Consider the following 25,242-nt stretch of genomic DNA (forward strand, 5'->3'; position numbering starts at 1 on the left):
TGAAGGGGTGTCTGGATACTCTTGGACATATATTGAAGGGGTGTCTGGATACTCTTGGACATACATTGTAGGTTTTCCAGTCGAGAATTAAGGCTAGTCCTGGACTACGTTTTCCGTTCAACTGAAAAATGCTATATAGTCCAGGACTAGGTTTACTCCCTGCCTGGGAAACCCATCCACAATGTACTTGACTTAGTATTCAGCCTATAGGGGGCGGTAGTTGTAGATTGCAACTTTTGCCCTCCGGGATGGGAAATGGTCGCATCACCCGCGAAACGTCAGTTTGTTGTGGACCGGCTGGCTAGTGCAGAAGCTAGCTAGCTACTGATGGCTACAAAGAGCTGTTTCAGGGTAAGCAGTTTATTAGTTGCTTATTAAATGACTGAAGGGGTGAAAAAGGCCCCTGTCTAAAGTGTTGGACAGACGACACTGTTACCTGAACAAAGCTGTGAATACAACGTTTCTGCTAACATCAGTTAGCTGTTTAGCTGTGTTGTTAGCAGCCAGATAAATGAATGTAGCTAGCAACATTGCTCTGTTTCAGTCGGTGCTGTCTGTAGTCTAGAGAAGCTTGTAGCAACAATATAAAATATGTTAGATAGTGTAAAAAGAAGAAAATATTTGTTTTCTGTTTATCTTGCTGAGGCGACAGATAACGTGCAACGTTAGCAATTCAGCTAACAGGTTTTGTACTTTACAAAGGAATGGACTATTTAGCTTGCTAGCTAAAGGTAACTGGCCGCCCTGAGCACCATTCTCCCCAGACTGTGACAGTGGACAGAAATTTATGTTTTCGTTCAAGATTAGTCATAAAATAGCGCTCTTTCATCTTTGCATCAGTTAGGTCAATGGGAGGCAGTAGTTAGCTTTAGCCAGCTTAGCTTGCAAGCTAACTTACTGTGTATGTTTACCAAAAACAACATTGGTTACGCAGACTGGTAGCTAATGTGTCCTGGGGAGTCTGCATTGGGTAGACTGAGGTCGTAGGGACAGTGAATGATATGATAATATGTGACGGACATACAATAGACCCTGAATGATAAAGCCCTACTTTTATTGAATTTCCCTCTAGCAGTGAGTTAATTAATGTATTTACACTGTTTCCTTCAGTCATTTCCAATTATTGCAAAGTATTATTGTCCATAATGCTGTAAATCTATTGGTCATGTTTGAAATTCTGCTGTTACCATTGCTCTTCCACATCTTTGTGCTTTTAAATGATGATTAATGGGTCTTCAAGTGTTAAAGCTAAGGGAAATAAAATGTATTGCTCAGTTCGCATTCCAGATGAAGTCTCCTTGGGAATGTTTGATTAGAATAATGAACTGGACAAGCACAAATGTGTAATTTTCCGATTTGTATTAGCCCCAGAAGCGAGATGAAAACGGGCCGAAGACGCAAGTCCAGCTCCCCAGAGCCTCAAACTGTTCCATCAAAAGTTGTCCGGAGGGATTCTGTCTCTGGATCCCATGGTGGCTGCAAACTGACACTCAGTCCAGAAAAGAAGATCTCCACTCCTAACAAGAGAAAGGCCCTGAACTCTTCTTCTCCTAGAAGGCATTCTCCTAGATTTAAATGCCATGTTCAGACACAAGGTACAGTAAGAAGAAGCTGGTAGATATGTTTAAATGTTCAAACCTGAGGTCAGCATCAGGCTGATGATCAGAGGAAATAAATGCATGCTAATTCTAAGTCCCAAGCTAGCCTAAAAAAATATCACAAGATTGTTGTCACAAAATGTAAAGCAAAGTAAAATAAGTCATAACATCAGAAAGCACATAATATAGCTGTGAGGGAGAGATAGTATTTGAGTAGTTTGAGCATGATGTGTTAGTATAGAAATATTATACAAAATATTTCTATTTACAGCTTAGTAAGTTATAAAGAAAAAAGTGCAAGGGATCGCTCCAGTACTCAAGGTTTCAGTAGTGGCATTGGTATTGGAAAAGTGGTCTTGTACCATCACTACTTTGAACATTACTTTAGACCATGTCATTGAACTGTAAGGTTGAGCAGTGTTCCTACTGAGGTGCTCTGCAGTTTACTGAAGCTATTTTTGTGTGTGGGTCTGGCACTAGAAAGTGATTAGTGTGTTTGTTTATAGATAATTCAGAGAGGAAAAATGACAGTGTGCAGTCGTCCAGCAGTCCTGAGTCAGCTGCCTTTCACTCAGAAGAGGACACAGAGCTGGGACTGGTCATCACACTAGGTGCGTTCATCTTTCAGGATCTTTGAATTTACTTTGTGAATTGTCTGATTTCAAACACTAACAATAATTTACTAAACTGATATTTGTACATGGCAAGTTATGTTGGTGATGTAGTCTTTACAGAAGCAGTTAGAAAAGCTTTTGTATTTTATGCTGCGTCCTTGCCATTGGGTTATCTAGTCTCATTCTTGATTTTGATTGGTATTTTTCTCTGTAGATGAAGAGAAAGGTGAGAAACAGGACCAGCTAAGGAGAAAAACAGGTGGAAAAATGAAGAAAGGAATACTAACAAATAATGATAGATCAATGCCAGATAAAGAGGGGACAGCTGAAGGAACTGATCAGGAGGAGGACAGTGAAGCAGAGTTCAGAAAACTGGACCGAGATTTAGCCATCAAGTCCAAACAACACAACCTGACCTCTGTCAACGTGCGCAACATTATTCATGTAAGTCCTGCTGAGGGTATGGCACCAGACCTTGCTCAAACTGAATAGTTTTGATTAGCTTTAATGTGTGATGGTTATCTGTTTAAACAAGCATGTTTATGTTCACTGGAGATGTAATCACTTGTGTTTTTCCTCTTGGCTTTTGTTCAACTACAGGAGGTGATCACTAATGAACACGTAGTGGCCATGATGAAAGCAGCCATTAGAGAGACGCAGGACATGCCCATGTTTGTATGTATTTTTCCCCTTTTTATCAAAGGTTATAAGATTTTCCAGCATTTGTAACTTTTTAGGTTTATGTAATCATCCTGAAATACTCTTGTCTTTTCAACATAGGAGCCCAAGATGACTCGTTCAAAGCTCAAAGAGGTTGTTGAGAAAGGCGTGGTACGTTTGGTGTCTTTGTTTCTCTTTTTGTTCTCAAAAACTTTATTTTATGTTGGTGTTGCATGTGGAGATTTATATATTATTTTCCTTGTCCTTTTGACTTTGCTTTGTCTTTCAGGGAATACCCACCTGGAACATTTCACCCATCAAGAAATCAAATGAAATAAAGGTATCCCAATGTAGAGTCTTCTGTATCTTATTGAACATTACAGTAAGTTGTGTTTTGTTACAATGCAATAATAATAATAATAATGCTTTTTTATTTTTTCTTTCTCTTGCTCTCTATTTTCTTAAGCCTCCTCAATTTGTAGACATTCCTCTTGAGGATGAAGAAGACTCTTCAGACGAAGAGTATCATCCTGATGAGGATGAAGAGGATGAGACTGCAGAGGAGGTGCTGATGTTTTGCTTACTCAGCCTGTTAGAACTACAGTAACAAGCATACAGTTGATAATTTGTGGAGTATAAATGCAATTGATTGTGTATTTGTGACTCTCAGACTATTCTGGAGAGTGACATGGACAGCATAGCATCGTCACCACGCATCAGTAGACGAGGTCGCTCTTGCACACCCATAGAGCTCTCCGAGTGCGATGAAGAAAGGAGCAGTAGTCCACGACCGGTAACTTGTAACAATTTACACACAGTTCTTCCCAATAAGAGTTTAGAACTTCGATTTGAGGACCCCATACAATTTGGGATATTGAGGGTCTGTATATTTTAACTTTTTTCTTAAGGTTAAAGTGTAGGTCCACATATAAGACGTCCAGGAAAAGGGTGAATAGAGAGGCCTTTTTCTATATCTTTTCATATTTTCTGTACATCGTTAAAGGTGTTGTGAAGGATGTGTATGTTTGTTTACACATTTGAAGGAGAATCCCACCATTTTTTCTGCATAATTCAGTTGATGTAAACAAACTCATCCAGAGTGGTTTGATATGAAATGGTTAATTGTAGAGAAGCTTACTGAATAGGATATCTTTTAATGTTTACCTTTTTGTGAAATAACTTTTTTGTAAGAAGGATTTTAGAGGAACTAAATGCTTCAGATATCAGGTTCCTACCACTGTGAACAATTTAACTTAGTAAGGTTCTCTAGAATGGAGCATCTCACGTCACATCACTCTGAATGACTTTGTTTACATCTTAATTTTTTAATTGTGCAGATGTTTTGAACAATCTAAGGAATTCCCCTGTAAGGGCCATTAAGATGTTTAAATATCTAATTTAATTATCTAACATGTTTCCAGAAGTGTTTTTGTTCACCTCTACCACCAATAACTAAGCAGTGCCTGCTAATAGTTGTGTTGTAGTAGTTTACATTAAGGGAACGTTAGTCCTTTTCAAAACTTTAATAAAAAGTCAATATCAAACTTTTTGATTTCAAATTTCATCTTCGTTCATTTGTTCACCGTTATTCGGTTATTTGATGTAGTCAGATGAAGTTTAAAATTGCACATAAATGTACATTCTGCCCTACAGAAGCCCAGGCCATCAAGGCATCTGAGAGTAGAAGTGGTGCCTATGGGCCCTCCTGCTCCTCCCTCTCAGTCCTGCGGCTCCTCCCGGCCCCCTAAGGCCTTTGACTCTTTTATGGAGAAATTGGATGCTGTGGATCAGGAGTTGGAGCTCAACCCCCTCTGCATGGAGCCTTACCAGGTACATGGACAGGTACATGGACAGCTACATGCCTTTCCTGAGGGTATACTTTGAAGTGCTCTTCCTAGATTATCTATAATTTACCTTTATCTCAGCTCTGTCCATGTCACAACTGTCATTCAATATCAGGCCAAGTGAATAACCATAGCAGGGGCACATTTGGGTTGAGCTGAAATGAACAAGAAAAGTCCTATGATTATAGAATTTTCAGATCATTTTCATGTAAAGATCTATGACCGTCTTCACGTGATCTTTTGCTTGAATTTATTTGTTTTTTAAGCAGGCAGTATTTTGAATCCAAAACAACTGTCAGGTGTTGGAATATGAATTATGGTCATGAGTAAATTAAGCTATATCACTGTAATGTAATACTGAAAATTCCTCCTGATGTGTATGGCTGTTTATCTCTGTTTCTGCATGTCTTTTCTGCCCTGCAAGGTTTAGTTCCCACTATAATTTAACTCAGCTAGCTGTGATTTCCACACGCTTGTGAAGAGTGTAATTATCTGAATGAGGTGGGTTAAATTAGAGCTGTAACTATACTTATAGGTGGATTTATAGGTGTGGGACTTTATTTATGTTTATGTAGATCCACATTATCTCCAATGATAAGCAGATAGTGAGAATCCAAGTCCGTAAATCTTTTTGGATTTAAAGAACTTCTAAATCCCCTGTATTTCAGACTCTGAGCAGTAGTGAAAGTGCAGAGGAAAGCCTGGTGGCATGCCGTACACGTTCAAAGCGCCCATTGAGGGACGTCCCGCTGGACCAGCTGGAGGCAGAACTGCGCGCTCCTGACATCACGCCAGACATGTATGACTGCGTCTCTGCGCTGGAGGACAGAGAGTGGAGCCAGTGGCTACAGGGCCTAATGACCTCACAACTGGACAATGAAGGTCAGAGTTCACACACTACACAAAAGGATTTAAATAAATTCAAGCTGAGATAGGGATAAGTCTGCATTTCAGAACCATGGGCTGGCAGTGGACTAAAGGTTAGAGTGTAAGCATGGGGTATTTGCTAATGAGACGTGCTGTCAAGGACTGTTTTCCTAGACAGATGCTTCACAACGTTTTAATGGCTTACTTTAGATGTGGTGTCTGTCTGTACTTAGTTTAATGTGTCTATGTTTGTGCGTCCTTGTGGTTTAATGGCTGAGTGTCTGTTTGCCCTCTTCTGTTTTTGTTCCCTGACCTTTCCCCTACTCATCTCCTTTTATGCATCACCACTATTTGAGTGTGTTTATGTTTGCACCCCTTTTGTGTGGCCACATTTGTGTAGTCTGTAGCCCTTACACTGAGTCATCTCTCTATTTCCCTCTCTTTTCCAAGCCTTTGTGCTGGAAGATACATCATCTACAATGGTGTACCAAACTTGATGTCTCAAAACAATATTTATTAGTTTTTTTTTGTGTGTTGATGGATAACTTTAGAAGTCCTAAAACCATGGATTAGTGTTTTCTAGATTTCTAGTGTTTTTTACTAGATTATTTTAATTACTTTCACATAGTTATTTGTGTCGTTATGTTATGTTGACTTAGCAAACATTCCTTGTATAACAATCATTTCCTCTGCACTTTTTCTCGAGGTAACAACATAATTAGTATGAAATCTTGCTGCTGTTATCTTGCAGGGCAAGCGGTGGACCTACATAGAAAGTATCAAACAATAATCAGGGTGTGTATCAGTTAGTTCTGTGCACTGAGGGCACTGGCAGAATTTAATTTGAGGTCTGTATTGGTCAGTATTGCTGGTGGTCCAGTTAAGAATCTGAGCCTGATGTTTGCTGTGGTTACACTCTGCAGTACACCAGCATTCTGTGAAAGAAACTTTTTGTTTGTTCTGAGATTGTGAAAAGCCATACCATTTAAATTCATGGCTGTGAGACTGCAGCAAGGGAAAAACATATTTATCATGAATGTTCAGGATGTCCTTCTGTCAGTAGGTACAAGTGTGGTGTATTGTTATGATCTATGTACTATTTTATGTCATTATCTCATGATAATGACAAGTAACTCAATATATTGAGGAAACAAATGCAAACTAACTTAATCATAAGAGAGTATAATAAAAAAAATGGGGCTTCCATAGATAACAAACCTAGTTAACTGCAGTGTTTTTTTAAGGAACGTTTTTAAATGTATAAAAAGTAAGTAAATAGATTTTTTATTGTGATATATTTGGAAAATATTATAATTTTGAATTTGATTAATACCATCCAACACTGCACAATATTGTGCTTTGTCAGTCTTGTTTGTTTATTGACACATTCTTATAATCTCTCTCTCTCTGCATGCCTGTCTGTCTATCTCTCTCTCTCTTTTTTCTCTCTGTCTGTCTGTCTCTCTCTCTTTCTCTCTCTCTATCTCTCTCACTCTCTCTTTCTCTGTCTCTGTCTGTCTGTCTCTCTCTCTGTCTGTCTGTCTCTCTCTTTCTCTCTCTCTCTCTCTCTCTCTCTCTCTCTCTCTCTCTCTCTCTCTCTCTCCATTCATTCTCTCTTTCAGAGGAGGGTGATGATGACGATGATCCCGAGTATAACTTCCTTGATGATCTTGATGAGCCAGATTTGGAGGACTACCGTAATGATCGAGCAGTTCGCATTACCAGTGAGTTCAGTCAGGCTGTCACTCCTATAAGACGCTGTTAAATGATTCTTTGTCATTAGATAACCACATCTGTTCACTTTAAAGCACTTTGTCTTTTCTTGTAACTCAGTATTTTGCTTCTAATTCTTCCTGCAGAGAAGGAAGTTAATGAGCTTTTGGAGGAACTGTTTGAAACTGTAAGAGGATTCAAAATAAGGAATAATAAACCAAATGTCTTTTTAAAACGCTGTTTTGGTATGTGCTCACTTTTATATCTCCTCCTTAGTTCCAGGATGAATTGGGAGCCAATGAGCAGGATGACGAGGGCCATGAGGAAGACGAGGAGCGGGACGAAGAGATATCGCCACAGAGCGCTGCTAAATTCAATGTCCCGCAAGCTATTCGGTACAATACACTTTACCTATCCAATGATCCAATCCATAATTTGTGCATTTAGAATGAACATTTTCTCTTTCTGTTTTTGTGGTGTTAAGCTGTAGTCACAACTGTTGCATCGTTATTTTCTTTGCTGGGCAGAAATGAAAAGTCACCCCACCCCACCCAGTCCCCCTTTTCCAGCACAACCCACTTACCTTTTCCACATCGAGCAACAAGGAGCATTATGTTGACTCAGGAACAGTTCTTCTTTTTGAAGAAAGATGAGACCACTGCATTCCCACGTTTTCCCTTTCAAGTGGATTGCATTTCCGCCAAGCAATTTTTTTTTGCATTCCATCTGACTGCTGCATTACATGCATTCAAAATGAGCAAAATACTCTTAGATTTTTCTATTCTTTCTTTTCATTGTTTTTTTTATTCTTTTGTTTTTCTTTTGCTTTGCCCCCCTCTCTCGTGTTCTTGTTGACACAGTGCTATCTAGCATCTGCTGCTGTGTCTGTGAATCCAAGAGTGTGCCTCTGGGCACGTATTCTGTAAAGCACATCGCCACTGCTGTAATACTTGGCCAAACCACTGCTCTAGTCTAAATGGTCCTCGGTCATATCACAATTTATTTTATTTTTTTTTTGACGTGGTGTATGCGGCAATAATGCTGTGTTTTAAAAAATTCAGCATATGCTATGTATCCAAAAGTTGCTTTAAGGTGCACCTATTGCTGACAATTGCTCACGCACACAGCTATAATATCCATTGAAAAGTATTGCCAATAGAAAGGGATGCTCTGGAGCAGCCATACCTGAGCCTACAGTCACCATGCCTAATGCCAAGCGTCACTTAAAAGGTTATAAAACCCTACTGGGCTGTGGAGCTGTGGAACTGCTCTCTGGAGTGATGGAACTCCATCCAGTACCTTTGTGGATGTGCAAGTAGTGTCTCAGCCACAGACGTTTGAGTCGACTGTAGTAAGCTTTACCGACACGGCAGTGCTACCAGAAACTATAAATACAATCTCACAATCTCTCACACATACTTTCACACACACTGTCAAAATGAAATAAACAAAATAAAATATTTATAGCAAATGTGTATACACAGTTCTCCCTTTGGGACAGAGCAGCAGAGGGGTGCTGTGTCTGTTTGGGTAGGGAGGCAGATTGATGCGCTCACGGTGTCACCTGACTTATGGCAGAGAGTAAGTTCAGTGTGAACACTTAAGAGCTACAAAACACGAGTGAACACGTACTAACACTTATTCACTGCCGAGAGCATACAGGTGTGTGTTTGTGAATTGCTGGGAGTGTGTTTGAGGATGCTAATCCTATCTCCTGTTGAAAGGTGTGTGTGAGAGACGTGCAGGTTCCAGGTATGGCAGACAGGAATAGATCTCATTTACCGGAATAGATAGCAGCTGTGTCCCCAGGCTTGGTCTCACGCACACACATGTGCATAGATGCAAATACATCGTTTGAACACACAGAGTTGAGCAGGAAGGTGCACAGATTTACACACAGAGACACACACATACTCCAGCTGTACACCAGTCATGTGTGAATGTTTCAGTGGTAGGATATAAGTTGGATTTTGTTAATTCTGTCATCTACATGTACATGTGAGTTCAAGCAAAGTTACAGGAATAGACCTTATTTACTGGATTAGATGGCTGCTACATGCCTGGTCCACACCCACAAACAACTACCTTTGTTCCCCTCTGTCCATCGCTGTTGCCACTCTGTGACCCTCATTTTTTCAGTGCTTGTACAACTGAGTAGAGCAATTAACTGAATTAGAAATAATTACATTTATAAATGTAAATTGTAGGGATGTACCGTTTTGGGAAATGTGAGCCGATGCCAATATACAATATTTTTCATATACATACCTGCCATTGCTGGAACAGGAAAGGGCCTTCCCCAGACTCTTTCCACAGTGCTGGAAGTATGTTGTAAACCCTGAAAAACAGTCCCAGATCATTATTTCTCCTCAGCCGAACTTCACTGTTGGCACCATTCATTTGAGTAGGTTGCGTTTTGCTGACATCAGGTAAACCCAGATTTGTCCATCAGACTGCCAGATAGTAAAGTGTGATTTATCACTCCAGTTTCACACGGAGTCCAGTCACCGTGTGCTTTACACCATTCCAACCAGCATTTGGCACTGCACAGAAGTTGGGTGTAGCTTCTCAGACATAGAAACCCTTTTTGTGAAGCTCTCACAGTTCTTGTGCTAATGTTGCTCCCAGGGGCAGTCTGGAACTTTGTAGTGAGTGATGGAACAGAGGATATGAGATTTTTATGCACTGCACACATCAACACTTGGTGGCCCCGTTTTGAGTTTGCATGATTTACCAATTCGAGGCTTAGCTGTTGTTGCTCCTAGCTGCTTCCATTTTACGATAATAGGACTTAAATTTGACTGGAGCAGAAATTTCACAGGCTGGCTTGGTGACATCATATGACGGCACATTTTACAGAGCTGTCCGCATACTTTGGGCTGTATAGTGTACATGAATATTTATATTTAATAAACGATCTCTCTGAGTTTAAAGCACCAATAATCGGTTATTGGTATCGGTCACAAAATGTTCAAATATGTTGGGCCCCAGCTCATGTTAAGTTCCATATCCCAGATTCTCTGTGATACTGGCTGAGAGACTGTTCACCTTGGGGGTTTGTTCAGCGTGGCATATGTGTGCTTGTGGGCGTCACGTAGCTCTGGGAACAGACGCTCATCTCCTGCCTGATGTGAAGCTCAAAATGTTAACGAGCCACAGTGACGTCTGTTCTGCCTTTTTCCACGTTGACATAAAGCCCTGTATGTGTGTTTGTGTGGATGTGAGACTCTGTTCTGTTCTCTTTGGGGGAGTGTGTGTGTGTGACTAAGCTTTAATTGACTTTTAGTACGGTTAGGCTGAGAGAGCTTATGGGCAAATCATGCTCAATGAAGCGTGAGAGTTTTTTTTTATTACATGAATATGGCTGTAAAACAGGGATTTGGAAGGGAATTTCCCTGGTTCCAAGACATGTTTCTGTTATTAAAGAAACTTTGATGCTCACTGTTTATTAATACTTTGTGTTATACATTTACATCTTTTATTTATTTACTTGTTTATTTATTTTGTACATAAGTTGTATATATTCTAGTGGTACATGTCTTTTTATTTTTTATTTATTTTTTTTGCTTGAGTATCGAAATAGTGAAATTGAAATTAGTGTTTTTAATTCATTAAAAATGTCGGGGGGGGATATGTGGCGGATGTGCAGTATGGGCAAATTTACTATGATTTCTATGATCTGTGCACATGTGTTTTATTAGTGCATGTGTGTTTTAACTTATTAAAACTCTTCTGTGTGGCTGTGTAAAGGTTTGAGGAGCCTCTGGCCCACATGTTGACCACGTGTAGGCGTACAGTCCGAGAGCAGCTAGACGCTCTCCAGCAGCGGAGAGAACAGCAGAACCGTCCCAGCTTGAGCACACCAGGGCCCACCATGGTGCTCATCCCGCCCCCCTGCACATTGGTGGTAACGCCCACCCAGAAACGACAGCTGCAGCAGCAGATCCAGCAGGTATGGAGAATGGAGCCTGATATTAGGTTGACAGGAAACAGTGACACTTTCTGATAAATACAGGCACTTAATACCTAACATTACATCATTCATCTCCCTTAATTCCTTCAGTTTTGTTCAGTATTGTTCAGTAATTAATTTTAAGATTTATTATCAAACTTCTTTAATGACCACATCATGAAATCATAGTCCTTAACTATTGTGTTACTGACTGACTATGATTACTATTTGGTCACTACTATTAAACTAATGTGTACAGTGGTGTGAAAAAGTGTTTGCCCCCTTCCTGATTTCTTATTCTTTTGTATGTTTGTCACACTTAAATGTTTCAGATCACCAAACTAATTTAAATATTAGACAAAGATAACACAAGTAAACACAAAATGCAGTTTATAAATGAAGGTCTTTATTATTAAGGGGAAAAAAAAATCCAAACCTACAGGGCCCTGTGTGAAAAAGTGATTGCCCCCCCCCACCCACCCCCCATTAAAACATAAATTAACTGTAGTTTATCACATCTTTGAAAAGCTGAGTTCAATTTCCCTAGCCACACCCAGGCCTGATTACTGCCACACCTGTTCTCAATCAAGAAATCACTTAAATAGGACCTGCCTGACAAAGTGAAGTAGACCAAAAGATCCTCAAAAGCTAGACATCATGCAGCGATCCAGAGAAATTCAGGAACAAATGAGAAACAAAGATCTCTCAGTCTGGAAAAGGTTATAAAGCCATTTTCAAAGCTTTGGGACTCCAGCAAACTACATTGAGAGCCATTATCCACAAATGACGAAAACATGGAACAGTGGTGAACCTTCCCAGGAGTGGCCGGCTGACTAAAATTACCCCAAGAGCGCAGCGACGACTCATCCAAGAGGTCACAAAAGACCCCACAACAACATCCAAAGAACTGCAGGCCTCACTTGCCTCAGTTAAGGTCAGTGTTCATGACTCCACCATAAGAAAGAGACTGGGCAAAAATGGCCTGCATGGCAGAGTTCCAAGACGAAAACCACTGCTGAGCAAAAAGAACATAAAGGCTCGTCTCAGTTTTGCCAGAAAACATCTTGATGATCCCCAAGACTTTTGGGAGAATACTCTGTGGACTGACTAGACAAAAGTTGAACTTTTTGGAAGGCGTATGTCCCATTACATCTGGCGTAGAAGTAACGCATCATTTCAGAAAAGGAACATCATACCAACAGTAAAATATGGTGGTGGTAGTGTGATGGTCTGGGGCTGTTTTGCAGCTTCAGGACCTGGAAGACTTGCTGTGGTAAATGGAACCATGAATTCTGCTGTCTACCAAAAAAATACTGAAGGAGAATGTCTGGCCATCTGTTCGTGACCTCAAGCTAAAGCGCACTTGGGTTCTGCAGCAGGACAATGATCTGAATCCGATTGAGATGCTGTGGCATGACCTTAAAAAGGCAGTTCATGCTCGGAAACCCTCCAGTGTGGCTGAATTACAACAATTCTGCAAAGATGAGTGGGCCTAAATTCCTACACAGCGCTGTAAAAGACTCATTGCCAGTTATCGCAAACCCTTGATTGCAGTTGTTGCTGCTAAGAGTGGCCCAATCAGTTCTTATGTTTAGGGGCAATCACTTTTTCACACAGGCCCCTGTGGAATTGGATTTCTTTTTCCTTAATAATAAAGATCTTCATTTATAAACTGCATTTTGTGCTTACTTGTGTTATCTTTGTCTAATATTTTAAATTTGTTTGGTGATCTGAAACATTTAAGTGTGACAAACATGCAAAAGAATAAGAAATCAGGAAGGGGGCAAACACTTTTTCACACCACTACATATTATGTAGTTATGAGAGTGATTAACTGAATTGTGGGCTCATATCCATACCTTTTTTCTTTCAGCTTTTCCCAGGTGTAAAAATAAAATTAAATCATTGTATAATTTGTTGTCCTTCACCAGTTAGTAGATTCTCACCTTTTTTCCCTGCAGCATGTCCAACTCCTGACCCAGGTGAATATGCTGTGTAGCCCCGTGGAGGCACTGCAGAGCCAGGCCAGCACCACCAGACTATTCCTGGTAAATATCAATTTCTCCTCTTCTCTTAGACGGGTTCGTCTTACATCAGTGCAAAAATGTCCTTGAATGAGGATATCCTTGATCAACCTGAGGCAATGAGACTTGCTGCTCTCAGGATGTTTCCATAAAACAACAGAAAGCTATGGTAAACTACTAAATCTAACCACAATAAATGAGGCGTAGTCCACACACATACACACACACACACACACACACACACACACACACACACACACACACACACACACCCCTCCAGATTGCTGAGCACACAGTAACAATGCAGTCATCAGCCATATTTCAGGCAGAGCTTTGAACACTCATGAAAACAGGCATACGCAAGTTAATACTGTTATGTCAGCATTTTCAAAAAGATGCGTTTTGGCCATCCACATGTTCAGTGACCAAAAGTGGCATTTTTGGAGGCCAAAACAGAAAAAACGGTCTGGAAAAATATCTGGACACGTGAATGAAGTCTAAGTGATATTTGCTGTTTGCATGAAATTACTGTGTGTTTGTCTCGTCTTACCTATTACTGACTGTTACAAAGTGTAGAGTTTGGCTTATTGCAGTTGAGTAGTGCTGTATTGGTTTTCTGTACTGTGTTTCAGACCGAGTTGCAGTCATTTGCAGAGCGTGCAGAGCAAGTGAGAGCAATGGTTCACCCCAGGTTCAGGAGTTCATTCAGGGTGTGTAACCTGCAGCCATCTCTGAACTTGCTAGAAGAGCTGAAGCACACTCCCTCTCCTTCAGTCAAAGCCACACGATCACATGCTGGTGAGACATCTCACAAGGTTGCTAGTATGTCCTATGTTGTACCATCTTTAATATGTACTTAAGGTTTATTTTTAAAATATCATTTAGGATGGCTGTGAGCACAAATAAAATACTTAGTTTAAGATATATGTGCTTCAAACTATATCATATATTTGGGGTTTTTGTTACTCTGACCCTTGTTACTTGTGTAGGGGAAGCTGGATCGTTATTCTGTCCAACATGTTAACATGTGGAAAGTATTATTGTGTGTTTCATTGTCTCTGTCTCTGCAGTTCATTCCTATCCGTTGCTCCCAGCACACCTGGCCTGGCTTTTTGCCACTCGATCTGTGTTCCTCTACCCAGAGTTATTACCCCACTGCAGCCTGGACCCAGCTCTGCAACCCCCACGCAGCAAGAACTTCTACACCAAGGGAGAAGATGGGTATGCTACTCAGTTACCCTACACTTTATTTTACTCAGATTCTGAAGAGATGATTCAAACAGTGAGAGTCAGCAGAATGCCAGAATGCTGATAGAAATACCAAAACAAACTTAAGAGGCACATGTTAGGCTCATAACAGTGACTTGTGACAGTTATGAGGTGGCACTGATGTGGTGAACCCTAGCTTTTTTCTTTGTTAATTCTCGTGTTTTTTTTCCCCCCACTTCAAGTCTAATTGTTCTGGGTCTGAAGCACTTTAGTGAGACAGAGTTCCCCTACCATCTAATGAGCCAGTATCTCATTTTGCCTAAGAAGCTGGAGCAGCTGCGGGTTCGTGTGAAGGACATGTGCTCAAGCAGGGCTGCAGACAATATCATCAAGGTGCTTCACATTTAATAATCAGTATACATCTTTTATATACTTGTAGTTGTGATAATTAAGAGATCTGCTTTCTCTAGGTACAAATACTATTTATGGCGCAATTGCAAAGGGATGTCTTATGTTATCAGAGGACTGACCTGAAATGTTCTTTTATTTTCTTTTCTGTAGTATTACTGCCAAAACCGCATTGTTCCTCCTCTACCAGTGGCCTGCTCTCCAGTTGTCCCTGGAGAGGAGCGCTCCCCTGTGGAGAGAGAGAAGAACATCATGCCCAATTGGCTTCGGGTACAGTACAAAACTTCTCCTGAAAATAAATTAGCCAAAAAATATGTATATATTTTTAAGAAATAAATGTACAAAATAATGAGTCAGTGAGGTGAGAAGAATTTATTTAATAAATGTTTTTCATACTGGAGTTATTACACTGCCACAAATACTGAAATGAATAAAATGAAATGAATTGTCCTAATGTTGAATTCTTTTTTTACAGAAAAGCTTGCCACACATCCATAAAGCAGTGTTTGGGAGCCAGTCAGAAGAGAGAACACAGTCTGATAGTAAGGCAACTAACACTTCACCTCCCCTCATCTTTCCAGAAAGAACACAGTACCCTCGATACATCCCTAAAGGTTTGACTCTCCTACTACATCCCTCGGCCAGGCGCCAAAGTTCTGCTCGACCGCCAAAACCTCGCCCTCTGCATGGTTTTGCACAGCCTGCTCTTACACCATTGGCTAAAGCCCCTCCTTGTGCTACAGGCACAGTTAATTTATTGCCAAAAGTCCCAGCACCTCTTCCCTCTCAAGGGGTAATTCTGTTGACCCAGACCCCTTGCATCCCGGTAAATGGGGCTCTCCCAGTGAGCCAGGTAACCTCCACACCTGCTCATGGAACGGTGCCATTAAGCAGTGTTGGTCCTGCTAACTTTCAGTATGTTGTTCCACAGCAAGGTTGTGTTAACCCTGCAGAGCCTCCTGCTAGTTTGCCTCCTGCTATAGTCCAGATACCCTCAACTCCAGCTGTATCCTGTAGCGCCCCTGTCTCCAGTAACAGGGTAGTTACCACGTGTGTTATACAGTCTGTGCCACTGAAAACAGAGATGCCTAAGAAACGATTTGTGCCTAGAAAGTTGCTTCCTATCCAGCCCTCTCCATTAAATCAAGGCCCTCAGCTGACACAGCTTATACCCCTCACTCCTGGTGCAGAAGTGAGTGTGAATCTGGCTGCCACCGCACCAGTTGTGGAACAGGGCACTGCAAATTTTGCTGAAAACATTGAAAGTGCAGCTCCATCTGTGGTCATCATCCAGCCTTCCTCATTACTGGGTGCTGCTGCTGTCCATCCACAAGTTACCGCACAGGGATGGGTGAAGTCTTCCAACAGCCCTCCTCAAGATTTAACCACTCAACCCGTCAGCAGCCTCCCTCACGTAGGAACACTGGCCAGGCCATTGTTGCCTAGCAACAGTGTCGGAATCCCAAGCGTAGACTGTCCTAAGGAACTTGCTGAGAGTGAGTTTAAATTGAAGTCTGGTCCTGTTCTTTTCCTCACATACTCCTCCCCCTCTAGAAGCTGTTGAAAACCTCAAATCAAGCCCTGCAGTGCCAACCCTGGACCAGCAGGAACACTCCTCGCACAGTCCTGCCTTGAACAACATAAAGGGTGAACTTGCATGTGATGTTCCAGTGACGGATCACCAAAGTGCCTCCTCACTGAACACTCTAGATAACCTAAGCACTACAAATCTCATCTCTAGTTCACTACTGCCTCAGAACAGTTGCAGTGGAGCTACATCACCAGCTACTGGCCTTCACAACCTGTCCAGATTGACTGGTCTACCAGGTGATAATTCCCAGTATGTGCTGGTTCAGGCAGCTTCACAGGAAGGCACACCACAGTTCCTTCTTGTGCCCAAAAGCAGTCTGATCCCAAAGCATCCAGTGCTGCATGCTGCTGAGGGAGAAAGCAGAGTGCCTCAGCAACACACTACGCTATCTAAATCCAAGACTTTTCACACCTCAAGTCAGCCAAATGTTAGTGAAGGTCGTTTGTCACTCAGTGTTGGGCTGCCTTCAGGAGGTGCTGTGGTCCATGTCACGGCTCCGCCATGCACGGACAGTGGTGGTAGTGAGGTGTGGAAAGAGGAGATGGAGTTGGGAGCAGAGGTAGGTGGAGAGGAGATGGCAGGGGCCCTTTTTGGAAGCCCCCTTCTTACACTGTCAGAGTCCTCCTGTAGCCCACACTCCTGTCTCAACAGCAGTAATGTGGACAGAAGCTCAGAGAACATAACTGAGGACACCAGGGGCAGCCCTAGACCTGAAGAACAGAGACAAGACAGAGATGAACCTGGCAGCTACTTTGGTAAAAACATTAAGGAGAAGGACTGTAACAAAATACCAGGGTTGCTGGCTTTCACTTCAGGAGCCGAGAACCAGGAACCATCCGGAGGAGGGCAGGGACAAAGCGAGGCAAACAGAAGAGAAGGGGATGAGGGAGAGGGGCAGCAGAATGGAGAGCGTAGAGGAGGTGAAGAAAGAGGTGGAAATGAAGGAGAGAAGAGAGGAGATGGAGGAGGTGGTGGAGAAGGAGATAGTGATGGAGGGAGGCAGGGGAATGGAGGAGGAGATAAGAATGATGAAGAAAAGGATGGAGATGGAGAACGTGAAGAGGAAGAGGAGGACTTTGATGAGCTCACGCAAGATGAAGATGAAGAGGAAGTGATGTCATCGGCATCAGAGGAATCTGTCCTCTCAGTGCCTGAACTGCAGGTTTGTGCTGCATCTTTGATTTTAGGGAAAAGTGTCTTTGTGTTCAACGCCAAGAATGAAGCAGAAAGTAGCATTGTAAAAGAACCATACATAAAAAAAAAACTTTCGGTACAGCTCCATTGTAGCACAGATATAGGGTGATTGCATGGTAAACAGGCATGTCCCTAGTGGCCTGGGGGTTCTGTCGTGCCATCCATGACTAGGAATGCTGTTGACTGTATTTCCAGAGGTGAAGTGAGATGTGCAGTGGTTTCTCACTTACCTTGCTTTTTCTTAGTCAGTTTACAATGTTGCACCGCTTGGGAAGCGTTTTGCAGAATATATATCATGTGGCTCCTGTTCTTTCCTTTTGTTTTCTGCTCACTACTACAGGAGACAATGGAAAAGTTGACGTGGTTGGCATCGGAGCGAAGACTGTGCGGGGAAGGAGATTCAGAAGAGGACAACTCTCCAAACTCGCCCACTTCACCAACTTCCCCCACCTCCCCTATCTCTCAAAACTCCCAGGAGGAGAACTCTGAAGATGAGGAGGATGGGGCAATGAAAGGTGAGGAGCTGGAACCCACAGAAGGAGATGGAGGAAAACTGCCTGAAGGAGACGTGCCGCAGGGCGACGACCCTCCACAGACCAGTGGGAAAGGAGCTGGACGTGGGAGAGGTCAGAGTTTAAGTCATGGGCTTCTACCTGTGTTTTCGTATTTGCTGAATCTTGAATACTGTGCTGATCCAAACTTCTCTTAGACTACAGAGAATATTGAGCTTTTTGATGTGACTGGATAATGAGAACTTTGATTGAATTATTCATTGCCCTCCACAGGTCGTGGTCGGCCTCCACCCCGTAGTCTAAAGCGGAGCAGGCGGCAAGAACGAGGCAGCAAGGATACCTCTAAACTTCTCCTCCTTTATGATGACCACATCCTGGATAATGATCCACTGAGGGAGAGCAAGGACATTGCCTTTGCACAGGCCTACCTCAACAGGGTCGGTGGACTTGGTTGATAGTTGCCAATAGTTGAAACCATGACTCTACAGAACAAAAGTCCAGAGTTTTTCAATGTAATCTCTAATGTCTGCCATATCTGTATCGTACTATCAATGACTACAGGCAGTAATCTCAGCTTCTACTGGCTTCTGCCTTCTGAAGACACGGATATACCTCTAAATTATTGAACTATTCCAAGTTTACATGGAAAGTAGTTATCAACTGATAATTTGAAATCTTATTTCTGTTAATAAGTCAGTTCGCTTCATCTCCCTGTCCCTGTTTTTCTGTCTTAGGTGCGGGAGGCTATGCAGGATTCCCCTGGTAAAATGGAGGAGTTTTTGAGTCTGCTGTATGAGTTTGAGCAAGGAGGGGAGAGCCGTAGTGCAGTGGAACTTTTCTCTCAGCTAAAACCTCTCCTCAAAGACTGGCCTGAGCTACTGAGTGACTTTGCAGCTTTCCTCCTCCCAGAGCAGGCTCTGGAGTGTGGACTGGTGTGAACCTTTTATCCTTTTCTCTGCTCAGTCTTTCATTATAGCATTCATTTATGACCTTTCTAGATAATTGAGAATTAAGTTTCTCTTACATTTTTAGGTAAAAATATCAAAATGTATAGGTATGATTGCAATAATAAGAACAAAAAATACCAAATCCTCAGTTGAAATATAATCCTATCAATGCAATTTCTCAGTGTGATAGACTTTTCAATAAATAATACATTAAAGTGCTGTGTTTTTTTGTTTTTTTTTGTTCCCCCCATCCCCTTACTAGTTTGAGGAACAGCAGGCATTTGAGCGAAGCAGGAGGTTCCTGAGGCAGCTGGAGATCAGTTTTGGTGAGAATCCCTCTCATTACCAGAAGATTGTAAGAGCGCTGCAGACCGGGTCAGCCCTCACACCTGCAGGCATAGAGGAGGTAAGACAGGACATGGTAGGGATTTATTACATGTTGCGGTGTCAATGAGAGACTTTCACTAAAAAGCCACTTTAGGTTCTGGATCCTGTATCCAGATTTTCAGTCTTAAGTTTAATAAGCTACTGCTTATTTTCCTACACTCAGATAAACCATGGTCATGGGCTCATTTATTGTGTTAATAAAATAGTATAAGATTGTGCTTTTTACTTATACTACTGCTCCTTTTACTTGAATAATAATAATAATCCTGTTCTATTTTGGTGTCTTAGCTGAAGGCACAGATGGCCACCCTCCTTAAAGGTCATACACACCTGCAGGGAGAATTCTCTATATTTTTTGATGATCTCCGTCCACCCCCAGCACGCCCAGGGCAGTTTGAGGAAGCAGTGTGGCCTGAGGAAGCAGGGAGCGGGCCGGAGGGAGGAGATGGAGGTGTGAGCTTGGCAAGTGGTGGAGGGGTGAGTGGTGGGTTTGAGGAAGTCACACTCCCTGATTTGGAAGAAGAAGAGGAAACACACAAGATACCACAGATGACAGGCAGGAACAGGAGAAGGAAAGAGCTGGGCACGCACAGGAACTACAAGGTGAGCAAACTGGTAGGGATATGATGAGAGTAATATTTCACCTATATACACTTATCAAAACCACTTATTCACTCACTCATTCATTCACTCATTTGTTCATTTTAAGATCCAGATTTTATAATGTGATGTTGTCAGCAGGACTGTGATTGGCCAGAGAAGGACTGCCCCTGCCACTGCCACGACTCCAGTCATGAAGCTAAGCATCGGCGACATAAGAGGAAAGGCTGCCCACGCTGCCATGGCAACAAGGTGTCATGTTCTCCCCACCTATATATGTTTGTCCATTTTCTTATTTAATTCTTATTTGACAAATGACATAATACTCTAAACAATCATACAATATTTAATATAACAAATATTTAATGTACAATAATAATAAATGGAAGAAGTAGAAGAATTTTCAAAACTAAGGTCAGGATTTGAATTTGATGTTTGATATTGTGTTAATGTCTTGATTCTACTTATACTGCTCATGTCAAAAAAATAAGCCCCCAAAATCTCAATCCGTAGTGTTTATAAGCAGGAAACAAGTCCAATATTTGAGTGTGGGTGGAGAAGAGGCGGAGTTGCTATGTTTGCCACCAGCACTCGATGAGTGTGCCTCCCCTAATCGTGGACAGCTCATGCTCATTTGGGGAGGTGCCCCAGCAGTATAAGACTGGCTCTCTCTTGCGAGAGACTGACGGCCTGACGTAGACTGGGTCATATCAGGGGAGAGAAGGACGCTGGCCTCTAAGCCATACGCGGAGATAGAGTCAGGGACAGAATGATTAAGATCATCTATACTATTATTATTATTACGTGCTAACAAGTTGTTTCTGACTTCTGATTCCTCTGATTGTATCCATTCATTGGTTCTGAATCAGTTCTTCTCCGAATTTGTCCAAAATAAGAAAAGATGATAAAACAAGATTTGTTTGAGGATCAATTTATTTATTTTCTTTGCTGTCCAAGGAACTCTCAACAGCCTTTGCCAGTTCAAAGGCATCTAAATACTATACTGATACTGTACACTCTAGGGGTGGGAATCTCTAGGCACCTCACGATTCGATTACGATTCAGAGGGCTGCAATGCAATTATAAAACGATTATCGATGCATCTCGATGCATCTTTTTTTTCTGCAGCATTTCTATTTTCTTACTGTCTGAGGACCTGGTACTTTTAAAGCTAAGTATTTGTAATGATCCATAATGCATTTATGTCCAATATCTTTTATTAATAAAACAAATGGAAGTGATGTGGCAAGTGAACTGGAAGGCTCTCATTCACTGCTCTTGTTTGGAGACGCTGCTGCCACTCATCTGTGATCAAATGCACTGTTACGGTGAAATAAGATCCAGTGGTGATGGATGACCACGCAGTACGTTATAGCCGTCCTACCCGTTTTCTTTAGTGATTTTATAACTTCGGTTTTGGTCTCGTGGTAGAGAGTCGGGGGGGGTCGCTGTGTCAGTAAAATATCTTCGAGACAGGACGTGTGCAACATTGTGCGAAAGCCCTGTTTCGCAACGACTGAGAATTGGCGTGCAGACTGCAGGTCACCTAGCAACGAGGTTTCGCCGAGCTAGTAGTGAACGAAAAAGGAAAAGAGAAAGACAGATGAACATTTGGAGACGAATGGACTTGTTCATATTTATAAGCAACGAGAGACTGTCAAACACTAAAAAGTTGCGAAGATGAAGTCGCTTCTCTTTCTAATTTTCCTGTTCCACCTTAAATGGTGCCGCATTTACCTTCGGCGCCACAGTCAGAATTTAAGGTGGAGCGGGAAAGTTCAGCAAGAAGCTGGCGAATGAGAAGTGACTTCAGCCTCGTAAAACAGCCGAAAGCTGAAAGACATTTTACAAGAAACTATTCAACTTTTGAGGAAAAGTTTTCTGGCGGAGATGGAAGAAAAGCGGCTATAGCTAAATCTTAAAGCAGAGTAGAGTAAATCTGCGTTTTCGTTTATATTGTTTAGTCTATATTAGGACATTAACACATACTGAGACATACTGGACATTAAATGTTGTGGCTCCCAAGGTGGTTTGATTTTTGTTGGAAGGACAAAATGGCTCTTCTTAACATTTGGGGTGTGACTCCTGACCTAACCTGGCTTTTAATGCAGAGGGAGCCGGTCGGATTTCTCGCTCATCCCACTGTGTTTTGTTATGTGCCGCCTCAGACTGTCTGGGTGCTGCACTTACCCATTTCCAAGTTCCGCCCTTCGCGTTCCGTCAACATTACGTTATAAATTAAATATTTAGAAAATCGATTTTTGACGTCTGTGAATCGATTCAGAATCGTCCACGTCCGCATTGCAATGCATCTAAGAATCAATTTTTTCCCCCACCCCCAAGTACACCCTAATTTAATAAATAGTCCAATTTTTTTCCTTAAAAAAAAAGTTTACTTTTAATGATTTTGATGTTCCAAATTAAGACACAGCACAAACGTGTGTTTCTTTGCTCTTTAGGGCACTGAAGGCTCCAAGGCACTAAAGAGTGGTGATCCCTCATTCCCTACAGCAGACCCTCTACCTGAGAGAGGGGAAGAAAGGGAAGAGTTTGAAAGAGGAGCAGAAGAGAGAGAGGAAGAGAAAGAGACAGAAACAGAAACAGGGGTTAAAGATGAGTCTGGCAGTGGGGCAAACAGTCCACATCATGGTATATATTCGGTTATAATGCAGTTACCAACAGCGCCCTTTTCATTTTGTTATGTTGTTCTTATTGTTTGTATCAATATACACTTGTTTACAATTACAAAATAGTTAACACAGAGCATTTGCAGAACGGCGCGTTTTAATCAGTCTTGACAGATTCCCGGTCTCTTTGTTTATCAGAGCCAGAGGGACAAGCATGGGAGGGCAGTGAAGGAGACCCTCCTCCCAACCCTGATGAGAGAGATGATGAAGAGGAGGATGAGGAGGAGGAGTGGAAGGAGGGAGACAGGGAGCACTGTTCTTCTTCCTCTAAGCTCAGCAGGGATGAAGGGACAGCAGCTGAACACCCTGATCCTTCTCCTCTTCCTCAGTCAGGAGAGAGAGAGATGATGCAACAGAGTCGACAGAGCCCGTCCTCTGACATGCCTGTCTGTGCTAAGAACATCTCCCTCACACCCAGTGGAGAGAAGGTTGTCCTTTGGACCAGGTCAGCAACAGCTTGCAATTCACTAGACTCAGTGGCAATTTTTTTTTATTCTACAGGAGTTGATCATAAAGATGTAAATGGTCATTCAGAGTAGGTTGGTGTGAAATGTCCCTTTCTAGATAAACTTAGTGTCAGAATTGTTCACAGTGTTGGTGATGGGAACCTGATGTCCAAAGCATTTATTGTCTCTAAAAGCTACCTCACATAAAAGCTATTACTTAAAACAGTTACAAATACATTGCCTGATGCCTTTGTTACCTTTGTTACCTGACACATTGATTTACAATATTTATGAGAGGATTTTTGCCTAAACATATTTTTAAATACATTGAAATTGAAATGTAAAATGACATCCCAAAACGTTCTTTTTAATCTACTGCTATTTTACCAATATCAGTATTAAATTTAAAACCCAGCATGCATGGTTTCAAATGGCTATGTTTGTGTTGACGACATTGCAACCCCTGGTTCCCATTACCACCAGGGGTTGTAACTGGTTGCAGATTTCTCCAGAGTGCGTATTTCACATTAAACCACTCTGAACAACTTTGTTTACATATGAACAATTTGATTATACGTCCATGTTGATAAATTGGTGGAATTTGCCTTTAATTAGCCTACAGCCAGCTGAGCTACAGCTCCAGAATTGTTGAGGTTTAGCAGTTACGTACTAGAAATCAATGTCTGTATACATTGCCAAATGTTTATGCTTTTAAATTTTGTTATTAGGTGTAAAATTATTATCTTTTTAAATAAAAGCTATAACCATTCTAGTCATTTGTTGATACTAGTTCACATCTTTTAATTAAACTTTTTTGTTTCCAGAGAGGCTGATAGAGTCATTCTAACTGCCTGTCAACAGCAAGGGGCCAATCAGAGCACCTTTCAAGCTGTGTCAGCACAGCTTGGCAACAAAACTGCCACTGAGGTACTAAACACTTTTCGGAACATTACTTCATAAATAAAGGCGTTAAATAAATTTTCATTCTTTGAGTTCTGAAACACTTCTCTCTATGTACTGTGTTCTGTAGGTTTCCAAGAGGTTTCGGGACCTGATGCGTCTGTTCCACACCTCAGCTCGTCAGGCCAGTTCGGAGGATGAGGGCACTGAACAGCAATCAGCCACTGATGAGGAGCAGGACTGACATGATCACAGGCTGAGATACACCTTCATCTTTACAGATTAACCATGGAAACATGACAAGGACCATGGGTCCATGTCTTGCTGATGTATAATATGAATTCGTCGAACATAACCTGCTTTCAGGATATCCCTCTGTGACATGAAAACAGGTTTTATGGGAAGCCTGGACATGCAGAGCTACAAAAATAGAACAAGTTCATCACCAGCAAACTAAACAAGATTGGCAGCTGCTTGCTCCAAGAGATTGGAGAGACTTTGCAAAGGACAAAATAACTGTATGGTCTTGCAAGGGTACTTTTTGAATGTGCTACTGCACAAGGCCAGCTTGGACTCTTGCGGTACTTGTGTAATTGTGGACAGGTGAATTGTATATATTTGACTTAAAAAGGGGGCAAGTCCCTGATATGTACAGTATTTTTATATCTAGATTTGTTTTCACTTTTTCTTGTATGGTTTACTGTATGTTTCCTGTACATTTTGGTGAGAGAAAAACTTGCTTAAGAAAAATGATCTGGATGGCAAGCACTGAATAAAAGTCTCCTTTGTATTTATATATTTAGCTTATGTTGTACTGTATTGTCATTTTAAACATCGTAAGCTGTCATAGCTTATGTTACTGCTTCAACTTCAATGTAAAGGAAGATCACTGTTCTGAATTCTACATTAATGCCACTTTATTAATGTTTCAGGTTTTAGAACCATTGTCTCCTTGTGTTGTATTAGGGAATTCAACAAGAGGAGATGAGAATTGTATACGAGATGCTTACTTTCAGGCCATACTGTGCAGATCAGCTAAATAAGGATAAACACTGTCAATTTATTCTGCTAGGCTGCTCATACTAGGGA

At 41.6% G+C, this 25,242-nt stretch overlaps 1 protein-coding gene across 1 annotated transcript; it reads left to right on the top strand.

The window, feature by feature from the left end:
- The first annotated feature begins 239 nt into the window (after positions 1 to 239).
- On the top strand, positions 240 to 24,949 carry gon4l (gon-4-like (C. elegans)). Its single transcript, XM_036583577.1, is given in 32 exon segments — positions 240 to 351; positions 1,366 to 1,595; positions 2,105 to 2,209; positions 2,427 to 2,656; positions 2,813 to 2,887; positions 2,993 to 3,043; positions 3,162 to 3,212; positions 3,339 to 3,437; positions 3,543 to 3,665; positions 4,526 to 4,714; positions 5,385 to 5,598; positions 7,206 to 7,307; positions 7,443 to 7,483; positions 7,573 to 7,691; positions 11,047 to 11,248; positions 13,210 to 13,296; positions 13,905 to 14,070; positions 14,343 to 14,493; positions 14,724 to 14,874; positions 15,043 to 15,159; positions 15,365 to 16,420; positions 16,422 to 17,642; positions 18,015 to 18,300; positions 18,460 to 18,623; positions 18,921 to 19,118; positions 19,396 to 19,539; positions 19,809 to 20,123; positions 20,259 to 20,372; positions 22,580 to 22,769; positions 22,946 to 23,252; positions 24,078 to 24,180; positions 24,284 to 24,949. Coding segments are annotated over 31 exon segments (6,702 nt in total). The 5' UTR covers positions 240 to 351; positions 1,366 to 1,378; the 3' UTR covers positions 24,398 to 24,949.
- The last annotated feature ends 293 nt before the right edge of the window (positions 24,950 to 25,242 follow it).

This window comes from Colossoma macropomum, unplaced genomic scaffold (genome assembly GCF_904425465.1).
Source record: "Colossoma macropomum unplaced genomic scaffold, Colossoma_macropomum, whole genome shotgun sequence".
NCBI lineage: Eukaryota > Metazoa > Chordata > Actinopteri > Characiformes > Serrasalmidae > Colossoma > Colossoma macropomum.